We start from the raw sequence: 13,771 nt of genomic DNA on the forward strand, positions 1-13,771 counted from the left end.
GCAAGGCCAGGTGCATTTCCCCAAATGGCCCTTTGTAAACATGATTATTTTAAGTTGAAATTCCTACTTGTTTAAATTGGAGTTCAAATAGATACAGTTTTTATCATATTGTGCTAAAATTTGGAAATAGGGTGTTAACTTGCCTAAAACCTCTACAGATTTCATCACATGCCTCCACTGAAAAACACTAACAGCAGGCTAACAGGAGGAGCACAATGAGAATTACTGGAAAACCTTATCTTTCCATCACTGTCAGGTGTTGGCTGACTGCCTTAGAAAACCAACCAAACAAAAAAACAACAACAAAACCCCACAAACCCACAGGATTCATCTCCATAACCTTAATTCTCTTGTATGATTCAAATGCACGTATGACAATGGAAAGGTGCTAAATACGTTGAGCTTGTAAAGGTATCTGGGATTAATAAAGTGGAAGTTATCAGCAGTGATCCAAAAAAGCTCATCCTAAAACATTTCCATACTTGTGCAGTCTTGGGGGCACACAGCCAGATCTTTACTCTCAATCACATCACAGATGCCATCCGGGCAAGTCTTGATATTTGGGGTGCATGTGGAATAGTTTGTGGTGATTCCTGTTAACACAGAAAGAAACAGCTGCAGAAAACCCGTGAGGCTTTGAAGGAAAGCTTACTGCATCCTCTCAGTGCACGCTGACACACCAAAGCATAGGTTACTTTTCTTTTTAAAATAAATGTCTATAAATATAAATATCTGCTAAATTAACAGGCAAGACAACAGCTAAAAGCAACTGGAAGAAATATATTTTTCACTATGTTCTCTGCTTGGGACAGCCCTTTGGGCATGTCACTTGCAGTTACAGTGAGTATTACTTGAAAAGAGCTGGCTGACTGTTCTGAGACTGAAGATTGGCTTTCGCAGCTAAGTATGTCTCTGCACCATTTCACACATTCTTGGATATGAAGGCTACAAGTAGTCAAAGAGAATTTGTGATACTAATGCAGTCTGAAGGGATAAAGCATCAGCACAGAAGCATGGTTCTGGAAGAATCAAGAGTACTGTCACCTGTCAGATCTGTGCTACAGACCACAGAGAACAGAATTAACAGAGACTGTGCTCACTGTTTGCTGGGGCATACCTGCTCAGGGGCTCCTTGTTATCTTCCAAACTCAAATCATGGTCACAGGGATTATCTGGCAAGCTATGTCTCCTGTTCCAATTACAGTGCTGCAAACCCAGTTCACTACCTGGTGTTTCCTTGTTATGTTCCAAACTCAAATCATGGTCACAGAGACCATATATCTGGCAAGCTATGTCTCCTGTTCCAATTACAGTGCTGCAAACCCAGTTCACTACCTGGTGTTTTATATATCATTTTCAACATCACCAGAGGCAAGATCAAGAATGACCACTGCAACTTAACCTTATTTTCCTTTCTAGTGCATGTTTCATTTGAGTATTATGGTTAATTTTTTTAGCCCCGGCTTCTATGTAACTTACTACACCATGTTGTTCAGACAGACTAAATCAGTTGATAGCTATGGAAGTCAAATGTACAACTACAACTAAGCAGCAGCTTGATTTCCCACAACAGAAATGTACCTTTTCCACTCCCCTGTCTCCACTGGCATCTTCCTGTTAGTACTCCCAGGCCACCACACTCCTCACACTCGGCATGGTGCTTACTCACAGCACAAGAATCAGGGCAGTCCTCTTCTTTTTTTAAAACTGTTGGGAAAAGTCTTTGCTGTCAGTTCAGGACAAGAGAGATGAATACACAAGCAAGTCAGCTCAAATCAGAAGGAAAACTCCACTCTTACAGGTAGATAGGAAGGAAAGAATGATGAAGAAAGCAGTGAAAGACTAAATACTGAATGACCCAACTATCAGTAAACTTAGATAAGAGTTAAGAAAAAGTCCAGGTGTTTCTCTCTGTGAAATAAAAGATAAATGGGAAGATCATGGTAGCATGGTTATCTTTGCTTGATAGCATGCTGACAATTCCCAGAGCTGTAGAAGTGTGCTAACATACTGATAACAGAAAAATGGAGACAATAAGTACTTATAGCTTCATATAAAACTTTCAATTAAGGGAAAACAGTACTTGGGGTAATGCAGTGGTTGCCTGAAGAGCACCAGTTAGAGATGTGTGATTTCAGACAGCACAAGGCTCTTGGGGAAGAAAAAAAAAAAAGAGTCCATTGGTTCTTTGCAGGCTTTTGTTTTTTCTTCGACCAATTGGTCTTAGCATAGGAGTTCTGATATGATAGAAGGAAATGGAGGCAATTATGAGGTAGAAATGCAAGGTTTTGCATGAAGTGCAAAATGGTTTGGAGAGCAATTATTGTTTTCAGTGTAATCCTCCTGCGCTGTGGCTGTTGTAGACTATTTTTAACATTCTATCCTTATGAACTCTTCAGTAAAATGAAATCAGTGCAACTGCTACATGAATGTTAATCAAATTTTTTTTTTTCAAAAAAAAAAAGGAAAAACTGGAGAAATAAATGTGGCAAAAGATGGTTTAATAAATATACTTAGGCCAGAGATTCGTGGTTTTATATATATATATACACACTTATTTTTTTAATTCCATAGGAATATGCGACATGAAAAATAAAAGTCACGCAGACACAAAAAAGATTCTTCTAAATCAAATGGCACCATGAACACTGGGAATCGCGTGTGATGCAGCAACTTTCTGTGCATTGGTTTTTCAAACAAGCACCTGCTACAGGCAAACTCAAAACACAAGCTGTGCCATCTGTATCTTGTAGCTCAGACTCATTTTCATTGTTAATGCCACCAGTTTATAAATCACCCTACTAATGCATCACCTAATACCAGTAACGCTTGTAAGTAAATAGTTCTAACTGAGTACTTACGAGTTCCTTCCAATACAATAGTGAGGAGGGTTTTGGTATGTTTCTTGCTCTGCTTGTCTGTAGCTTGAATAGTGTACTGTATTTCCTTGCACTCGGGTCTGCGCAGCACAGAGGAATCATTCACATAGAGGCTTCCATATTTGTCTTCTCGGCCTTGAAGTATGTTGACAGGATAGCAGCTTATATTGGGGGGCAGTAACTTGTAGGTGATGTTCACACCGCGGAATTTCATACAGTTTTCAATGCAGATTTTTCCTATCTAGGCTCAAACACCAACAAAGAAATCACAGACAACAGAAACAAAACTATACCTCAAAAAGATTCTAAGCTTCCCAAAAATAGCTGAAAGAAATTGGAGTATATAACACCTTACAGAGTTCAGCATTTATCTTGGGTTGACAGATTTGGTATTTTACTACCAATGCAGTATATGAATGCTTCAAATGTGATTTAATCTCAGTTAAAATGAGACGTAAAGCATTACAATTGCCTTCAGGCTAGCAGAGGAAAGGCAAAAAAGCCTTGACCAAGAGACAGGGATATTTGGTGCCTACTGCTGATGGCCAACAGTGTTCAATGAAGACAATACCCTGTGATTGTGTGGGGGGAAGTCTGAGTTCAGTCCCTGCTCTATCTCAGGATCATCAGCAAGAAAACCTTTAGTCTTCCTTGAGAAAGCATAGAGCTGAATGTGACGAAAGCTGAGACTCTTTTCAAATAAGATAGAAATTGCCAATACAAGATTTTCATAATATTGCAGTCAAGAAGTTTCTGGTCAGCAGTGTTCTCTGAAAGCCTTAAAAGGAATAAGAACCTCATTGTTTCCCACTTGCAATTTTAAAAATATTTTCATCTAAAAATGAAAATATGTTGGTTTGCTATATTTGAACTTCTGCCTGCTGGAATATCTGTTCTAGAGCACTCTTCAGTCTGAACCAATTTACCTACGAAGCACAGGAATGTAAAGCCCTGTCTGCTGTCCAGCTCCTATAGGAACTGATCCAAAGCTCACTTTGTTTTTTCCATTTACAAAAATGGAATTCAGATCAAGCCCACAGGCGCTGGCTTTCCTTGCAGGGAAAACCACAATGTGAAGGGTAGGGTGTTATTGAAGGGAACTTGGTGATGGATTCTTTTCAAATGCTGCAGTTAAGATGTGTTTTCAAGTAGCACCACTGCTGGTAAAAGCATGTCTGTATATCTTGGTTTTAGTATTCTTGTTAAAGAATGTTAAAAAAAAAAATGTATTAAGATCCCTTCCTGTCAGCTTGAACTATTTAAAGTCAGAGAGGAAGCTTTTGCAGCCCTAGAAGTCCTTTAATTTGTCATAGCATGATCCCACTTCATCTAACTTATTCCCATTCACTGACTGGGTGTTTGGCACCATTTTTGTTGGATTTTTTTTGGTGGCAGAATAACATACAAAGACTATTAAAGCCACCAGAAGCTAGGCCACTTCTTCCATGCTGTCTCCTCTCCACAGCATGCTGGGACTGGCAGGAAGATAAAGAAGTAAAGACAAGACTTTAGCTGTTCATAAACTCTGTCTAGACAGAAGGTCTAGGCAGGTCCCTTACAGAACCACATCATCTTAGCTTTAGCCCTGCATTGCAACTGGCAGCGTTTTCCAGCTGCTTAGATGGTGTTTGTTTGAGGCAGGAGGAGACAGATGATGTTAACCTTTAAATAGACTAAACTGTTCTTTCTGACTGCTTTGTCATAAATGCTTTTCCCAGACACCTTTTTGACCAACAGAAATTTTCTGCAAAGAGGATGGAGAAAACCCTGTAAATCTGGGGTCCCTGAAGAGCAGATTATCCCTAGAGTAGTGCATGGTCCAGCTTTGCTTTCTCTGTATGATCTGAGGAAAAGCTAAAAATGGCCCTTCCAAGAAATTTCTACAAGAAATAGGCTTCCTCTTTTTGCAAGATTACACTAGGGAAAGCCCAAGCTTGTCACTTTGCACTGCATGGCAGGTTCTGGAGTCAGCACAGCTCTGAGCTGCAGCAGAGCACAGCCCCAGGGGAAGGAGGTAGAAGCAGCAGGTTCCTCTTTCTCATGAGAAAGGTGGAAGATAACCTGGTAACCAGCATTAACAACAACACAGAGGAGGAACCTGCAAATGTGCATTTTGAAAGACTCTCAATAGTTAACACAAAAATTCCATTATCAGAGACAGGAACAGAAAAATCCATTTTTTGAGCTCCAGTAATAAAGTCTGCATAATTAGAATGTTCCTTTTCACTGGATTCCAGGGACACTTGCATATATAACCTCTCTCAAAAAGTCTTAGCCGATGTTATTCGTCATTCGTTTCAGTAAATGTCAATAGAGCTTTAAGTCCTTTGATAAGTTAAATGCCACTGGGCAAGCCTGTACCATCAGACCATGCTTCTGTTATTCAATTCATTTAGCTGCTCAAATAGACAAATGGCATCAGCCCAGCAGTTAATCATTTCTTCACGCTCTCGTGTTTTCCTTAGGGCAAGAGATAGTTCAGCCCTCATATTGATTTGGCTCAGTACTTTTCCTCACTGCTCTGGCACATCATGACTAATTACGCAGACAACTTTAATTATTAATGTGAAGTACTGGGGACGAAGCTGCCTACCTTGACTTGTGCTCGAAACCAAGCACATTGTAAATTCAAACTCAGTCTCAGAAGTAAGCGGATGACACCTGAACTGACTGAGAACACCATCTCCACACCAGAGTGAGTTTTGCATTTTACTAGTCGAGAATCGTAACAAAATCTCTTTGTGTGTTTGGATTTAGGCAACACAAAGAAAGATCTCTTCCCATAGGAAGATTCTCCTTGCCAGGAATAGTTTTCTCTGATACTACTGCCACCCAATGAAATGGCACATTTAGTGGGAAGCACCATTGTTTTCAGAAATCCTTAAAACTCCCTTTCAGATGTTTGACTGTCCTGAAAACATACAAACCCAGCAGCTTTAAAAGTATTTTTTGTGGGGTTGCATTCTGGAATTAGGAAACTATATAATATGTATACTGTAGACTTCAAAACAGATGTGTTCAGCCAATCTAGCGTATGCACAAGTAAAGGTGGTTTGACAAAATTTAATTTAGAACGCATTCATAATATTATTGTATGCATACACCTACATATAGAATCTGTGTGTATATGTATACATACGTACACAAGCACACACACAAATTAATTCATCTATATTCATACAGACCTAACAGTTGGGTTTTCACACTTTTTATAACTACAGTCATGTTGTGACATACATACAGCTGGCACCCATTTCTAGGTGGTAAGAGCTAGACTATGAGTATCTTACACACCTATGCTATTATTTATTTTAAGGGGAAACCCACTGGTTTCACTGTCTCCAGGCATGGGATTTTTACCCCACTGAGAACAAAGCTTTCACAATCTGGTGAACTAGCGTCAAAACCAATACCAAACCTAAAATACTAAACCAAAAACATTGTGATTACACAAAAAGCACAGAATATGCTCTGAAGTCCCTAAAAGACTGCAAATTTAAAAGTTTCAACCACAAGGCATCACAAAATGTCATAAAGAAGTAGATTTTTACAGGGATCCTGCTATGTGAGCACACTTGTTATCTTTGCCTTTTAGGATATTCCATACTGACTACGGTTAAAACATCCCTTGACAAAACAGTAGCTTTTTTATTGGTCATATGAGGCCTGTTCCGTACTCTGAAGGGCTATCAAGCCACAGTGCATTTCATCAGATTAAATGTAAGCAATGTATCTAATTTTCCTTTTCCTCTTTACAATTAACCAGAGGCTTAAAGACTAACAGAAATGAATTCTTCCTTAGAAGTCTTCTAACGAATTGGTTTTCTCTGCAACTGGGATGATCATATTTTAGTCTCAGTCCTCCCTTTTGTTACAAATAGAGCAGCAGTTTTATAGCTTTATTTGGTTATGAGGTACATTTTCCCAGAGCTCTCCTAAAATGGCTCATCACTGATGTTTTTAATATTCACTTTCATAACATTAATTATACTGAACTAGTTCCTTATTAATGTACATGTTCCATAGGAATTACATTGTAATCGTCACCTGATTAATGTCAACCTGTTAGAAAGTGTTTCTGGAAGGCATTATTAATGGTAATGATGCTGATTAAACCAAAATGAAGGTTAAATTAGGAAATACATTAATTACTAGCTAGCCATTATCTACAGAAAAGCTATTAATAGTGGGACAAATTTCTTTTTTTTCCCTTGATATTTCTTCAGTTATTTATGCCTAAGCCACTCATGGTTGCAAGTCCTCCTGTCTATAACACACGTTATAATATAATACTCCCATGTGTAGTCCCCACTGTGTTATTATTTGGTGGGAGAGCCAGTGTCCAGTCTACCCGCGATCCACTGCATCCAGCAGCAACCATATTGATATCACATTTTTCATTGATTCTACTTAAAACCCCTAAACGCAGCTCTTTACTGCACCTTACCCCAGTGATCTACCTACTATGCTGTCTCTAACACAGAGAAAGTACAATTAACACAGTTCTTACTTGTGCAAAGCGTTCAGCATTTCTGTTCACTGAGAACTGGTAAGTCGTGTTTGGAAACTGAATACTGACAGGGAGGATGGAGACATTGAAATGAAGCATCACCGATCTTTCTAGGCCATGAAATTCTGTGTCATTCACCAAAATATCCAACTGAAATGAACGATGGTCTGTGACTGAAATACTTTTATTCAGTACCAGTTCTGCAAAGGAAAAGATTAGTCTATTACTGACCCACTTATGTGCAAACATACATTTTGATACCGCAGTCCCAACAATGATACATATCAAAGTTTCTCCTAACAGGAAACAAAGATGAGTTAAATATGAAGACATGCTCCTATGCAGTTATGCTCTGTGCCATTCATGGTGTTTGGAAGGGTTCTCTTCCTTTCTGCCTACTATGGTGAGAACCCTACAATCATAACCTCTTGCTTATCAGTATACACAGCTTCATCCCGTACACTTCCTGTAACAGAGATGCACACATTCTTTCAGTACATGTTTAAAACTCAGTGTTTGCTTAAAATTTCTCAGCTTTCATTGGCTCAGTATTTACAAAATGCTTGGAAAAGTTCAAGAGCTTATCAATCAATTACTAACAAGAACTTCTCCTTTATTTGAAGAAAGGGACCTTACTATACTCATGTCGAGTTCCCCTCACTTGGCTGCCATTTGGGCTGAAGTGGATTTCATCAAAGACGTGCTCTACCCGAAATATTTCACTTATCCAGGGATCATCCGTAATGATGGTTCCTGTGTATTTCCTTCTGCTGCTTTCAAGGGGATAAATAGGTGTGGTGTCTGCATCGTAGACCATTAGCGTTGCAAGAACAGTCCCCTAGAATGAAATAACAGATGACATTGCTGAATGACCTCAAGGCTTAGTCCTCTAATATATGCTTGGGAGACTGAAATTTTGGGGAAAAAAACCTTACAACTTTCACTCAGGCCCACATTCGTTCCAATTCATTTTAAGCTGCAGGTTACCACTAGTTCACACCTATCTGGATCTGGATTAGAAACTCAAAAGAAGATGGCAAAAAAGAACTCTTAAAAAGACCTTGTCGTATAATCATTTTAGTCTATGTCTAAATACAGTTCTAAACTTTTCAAGTAGGAAATGAGTGCACATGTACAGCTCTTGATTTTTTAATTTTTAAAAATCAATGTTATTCTACTATACTACTAAAAAAAAATGTAACAATATGTGCATTTAAGAGACATTAAATAGATTCACACAGGTCAAACTCTTTACCAAAACGACAGAGGTGACCCGGGTTATCTGTCTTCTACTTAGTCTACTACACTGTTGTTTTTTACCTGGACACTAAAGACACACAACCATTAAGATTTTTATTAGCTATTCTGGTGTTTCAAGTTTGTTTAGCTACTAGAAAAGATTGAAAGTTTCCAAATAAAGCGATTCTTTTTTTTTCCTGCTGTAAAATACCAGAGAAATTTACTACATTCTGAACAATTTGCAGAGGTATAATTTCAAAGCAAATATTGTACTTTATAAAACAGTTTTATGAGCCCTTCATTTTCTATCACCCAGAGCTAAATAGCTCCCAAATCCCAAAATTTTCAAAAGTAAGAAGGAATTATTTTATTCCCAGGCAAATGTGGCATGTGCATAGGTGTCTTGTCAACGTTTGTTCTAGTCAGCAGGTGGCAGCAAACTTCCAAAATAATTCTTTATCCATCCAGACACAAACAAGAGCAAAATGTACTTTGAAGGGATATCTGACCAAAAAAAAAAAAGTTAGGAAACAGAAGGCCTATCACAAAAAATGCATCAGTTAGGCCCCCAAAAGAAGGTACTTCTCTACACTATTGACTTGCAAAGGCTTGTTGCTCTCATTGAAGAGCCAGATAGCCCACCTGTATACTTCTCTACATGTGAGGGGTGTGAATGTGCAGGGGGTACATACAAAGACACCCAGGGGTTCAGACTTCTTGAAGGATCACCTTGGCACAGTAAGGGAAAAGTCAGAGGGCACCACTAAAGCCAGATCCTTCAGCTTTCCCTCAACAGGATGACACGGGAAACCTTAACACCTTTGCAAGTGCAATGTTTGACTGCAGCAGGCAACTGCTGCTTCTAACTTCCTGTTGCTGACAGAGCAACTTAATAAATGTCCTGAATAAGTTCTGATATCTTATATAGATTTACATATACTTGCTCTAACAATACACAGGTTTTGTCACCCTGGGGGAAGCAACCCTGTAGCAAATACCGAGCAGAGCTGAGTATGGGGATGTATAATGATCTCGACCTCAGGAACTGCTCAAATTTCTTTACCCTGTTTAATTTCCAACCCAATAAGATATAACTTGGGGGAAAGAAATCCAATGAACTCAGCATTTTACAGTCACAGGATTGTAGAGTATGGTGTAGTGATGTGCTCATTGCTGAGATCCATTACCCAGAGCATGATGTTTCCCAGTAATCATGCCTCCCCCACAACTGCGCTTCTACTTCAGGGACTGAAGGAGAACATTACCTCTTTCCTGTTGAACTCCACGACAGCATCTGCAGTATCAGTGCCATTGGGTAAGAAGGGAGGAGAGTCATCTTCATCTAACACATTCACCAGGAAGGGCACCTCGATGTGCATTTCCCTGAAGCCCTCTCTCACGGTGCATTTGGCAATCAGCTCGTATCTCTCTCTCTCCTCTCGATCTAGGCGCTGTGTCACACTCACCTCAGTGGTGTTCTCATTGTATCGAAAGGGCACACCTTCAGCTGGAAAACATAGCCACAGAATAAACAGGGACAATTGCTTCCCCTTACAGGACTTTGATATAGCTTTCTTCTTTAATACTCTTTTTCAATCCAGTAATCCATCTGGACATCATGACCACATGATAAAAGATGGACTCAAGAGAATGAAAACAGTGAAACAAAAGGAAGTTGTAGGGTTATGTTAGGGTAGGCAGAAAACTTGGAATAGAAAGGAAGATCCTATGATCTAAAAGCAGCACAATTTAAGACTTAGGGTATTCCTGGTCTGCTCTTAGCAGGTGCAAATTTCTAAAACTAATCGTTTCCTTAGGGACAGGAATAGACCCTCACATCCTCTCTGTGTACCTCAAAGGCAAAATCTTCAGTCTCAGTTCATGCTTGCAACAGAGTTTATAGAATCCATTTAGAGAACCTAATACAAAAGAGATCTTAACAGTGCAGCTGTTTACATCTATTGCTGGTACTTGAGTGGCTTTGTTCCCATTTTACCTGCCAGCAGTTTGTAGGAAATGCTGAGATTCTGACACAGGTGATGAACTGAGGGTAACTGGAGCTGATGAAATGTGCCAGGTGGTTTATTCTCCTTGATGTGAAAGGACAGATCCATCTCTGTGAAGCAAAGCTGCCTTGCTGTCAGGGCACTGCAAACTGGTGCAGTAGCATTGATCACAGAGAGGAAAACTGTAGTGCGCGTAGCAGAGTCGCATTCCTTCTCTTGGAAAGGGTGGGATGAAAGGAAGACATATAGCATCACCTTTGATAATGGCATCCAGTGTCCTACAGCTTCAGAAAAACAAAACAAAAAACCAAACAAAACAAACAAAACAAAAATCAAAGAAATATTTTACAGAAGACGAGCCAACATTTCTCTTACTCATTTTGTACTCTAGTCCATTATTCCACAAACAACCATAAAGTCCTACTATATAATAAAACTGTTCTTCAGTATGTCATCTGCTTGTAGGAAGACCTTAAATCTTAATAACCCCAGTAAGCCAAAAAGCTATAGGCATTAGCACCAATTTTATTTTGCAGAACCTCACAGTGATATCACATTCTGTCTGTAAGATACTGACATAAACCGAGTCACTATTAGTAGCCAGCTTATTGATAGGGCTAGTGCTTGAAATGGCAACAGATATTCAGGACAGACCTGTAACTACGATCATTTAAGTTACAGCACTCTGACAGTTTATACCACTTAAGCATATAGGCCAAGTTGCTTATATTTGGATGACAAATTCCTTCATAATTTTTGAAAATAAAGAGCTGTTCAAAAGAAGTTAACATCAGCCTGTGGCATCTACTAATACACCCTCAAGACTTAGTTATTTTGATTACCTTGTTCTGACTGCAGACAGAATGAAACTATCTCTGTAACAGATCTAATTCACTTGAAAAGGTGCTCTAGGTCACTTTGATCCGTATGAACAAAGCAAGGCTCTCAAGTTCTGGGTAGCTGTTCTTCCCCTGTTCAGTTACAAATAGCTATCTGATATGTGTGAACACAGTATCAAAAATGGGTGAGATATCAAGCACTCAGCACTTAAACTAAAACATTAAATATCTGAAGTTGAACATTTCAACATCAAGGCAACTAAGTCAAAGGGTAGTGTTGATATATGGCTCTTGTAAGATCAAGACAGTTACTACAGGTTCTCCAAGAGCAGAATTTCTGCAACTGATCACAGTGGTATGCCATTAACTTCTCACCCATTTCCTTCTCCACCATCTAATGATACCTAATTTCCTCATAGATCAAAATCACCAAAACCAATTTAGTGCTAAAGCATAAAAAAAAGGGGAAAAAAACCTGAGATAATTAATTTCTGTAGTTCAATAGTAAGCTTCTCTAGCAAATCCCTCAAGAGGTGGAGAGAGGTACATTTAACCACTTCTTCCAAGGGCTGTTTAGAGTTAGGTGGAAATGTACTTTGTGAATCTCTGTTACCAGTCTTCAAGGACTGTTTATATAAGAACTTGAACTAATCTAAACTGCAAATCTCAGTGTAAAACTGTGGCTTATATGGCTATGAAATGCAGAAAAAAGTACTTCAAGTAATGCAACTTTCCTACTTCATTAGAGTCCACAGTGTGAGCAACTGGATCTGTCTCAGGTCCTTGTTTGCTACAGCATATGGTTCCCTGCATTTGCTGTGTGTTTCATTAGGTCTGGTTCCTATTTTCAAAAAGGCAGATGTGTTCTTTCCAGATTTGGTGCTCATATGCTGATGGATAAAATGCATGATCTGAATGTACTTGAACAACAGATACTTCAACAAGAAAAGCCAGTCTTCTCATACTTACATAGCATGTTAAAGTCTTCTCTGTCCAGGGTTTTGCTGAGGTAGAGAAGTCCTGTTTTTTCTCTGATTTGAAACCAATGATTTTCATGGGATCTTGCTCGAGAAATTATGAGATTCTGGCACAGATGAAAGTGGGCTACTTCCCCATGTGAATCCCTCAAGGCATGGATGCGCAGAAGTGGCATACCTGCTGGCTGATCAATGTAGACATTCTCTGAGTACTCTTTCCTGGGAAAGTAGAGACCAAAGGCAGCTGCAAAGGAAGACACACAGCAGGAGAGGTGCTCACAGTTAAATGATTTTTGCACTGGCATTTTTTTAAGAGATACATTTCCAAAGAACCAAAGGCTTAGTTCTCTAAGGATTAAAGAAGCATTAAAAAACATGCAAAAAGGTAGATCCTCATCTGGTGTAAATATAGTTTTGCTGCACACAAGCCAGTGACATAGCCACCAAAAATTTGACCTGTACTTTATGTCCCAGTTACAAAATCATCTGCTTTTGGAAGTAAAAACTGCTTTGCTGTAAGCATGGCCCAGCTTAAGTAGAACACTTAATGAAGCTCTGCTTTCCAAATTTTACTTAAATTCCTATCTGGAGCTCTCAGCTGTAATTCCATTATTTTACAGATGATACTCAAAGAAGGAAAAAACCTTTGATGAAATCACACACTTTAAAAGCTTTAACACTCTATGTTGAGAGAAAACACAGAGATGTGTCAATGGCTAGCACACTTCTCCTTAGCCACATAAATCCTCTTACATAGGAGTCCTTTTGTGGCTTCTTCCCTTTCTAAGCAGATCAGTGTGATACTTCTGGTAAAATAGGAATTGTTTAAATAAAATTGATATGAAAGTCTTATAAATATTTTAAATATGACAGATAGGAAAGCTGAGAACTGACTTGTGGGGGAAGGAAACATACAATGGAGGAAACAATGGGAAGTAGGGAAGGAAACATACATAGAATTGTTAGTACAATGGCTGTGATTGACCCATTGCTCTTCCCCAATTTTTTTCCCTCTCTGAGGTTACAGACATTTACAGTTAATAGGGCTCAACTGTCCCTTGATGCCTGTTTCTTCAGCTGATCTCATTTTACCAGGTCACTTTGCAATGGCCTTTCTACCCCTTCCCAGTGCTTCCCTCCCAATTCTACTGGTTACAAGTATGATCAGAATAGAATGCTTGTGAAGCAAGGAAGGTACAAAGTGATGCTCATTGCACTCATGCACTGAAATATGAGAATTGTCACTCTTGTACTTCACCTGCACTGACAATCAGAACTTGGTCCCATACAAAAGAACAGTTCCATGCGACAGAATTTTGCA

The 13,771-nt window shown here is 39.1% G+C and overlaps 1 protein-coding gene across 1 annotated transcript; it reads right to left on the bottom strand.

Annotated features, from left to right (window-relative positions):
• Positions 1–482: 482 nt before the first annotated feature.
• On the bottom strand, positions 483–12,694 carry LOC103780502 (proto-oncogene tyrosine-protein kinase receptor Ret-like; the record flags this gene model as incomplete). Its single annotated transcript, XM_008948189.1, has 8 exons — positions 483–593; positions 1,582–1,707; positions 2,862–3,120; positions 7,390–7,589; positions 8,026–8,227; positions 9,894–10,135; positions 10,625–10,918; positions 12,443–12,694. Coding segments are annotated over 8 exons (1,686 nt in total), but the record flags the coding sequence as incomplete, so codon positions are not given.
• Positions 12,695–13,771: the final 1,077 nt, after the last annotated feature.

Source organism: Merops nubicus, unplaced genomic scaffold (assembly GCF_000691845.1).
Source record: "Merops nubicus isolate BGI_N331 unplaced genomic scaffold, ASM69184v1 scaffold16099, whole genome shotgun sequence".
Taxonomy (NCBI): Eukaryota; Metazoa; Chordata; class Aves; order Coraciiformes; family Meropidae; genus Merops; species Merops nubicus.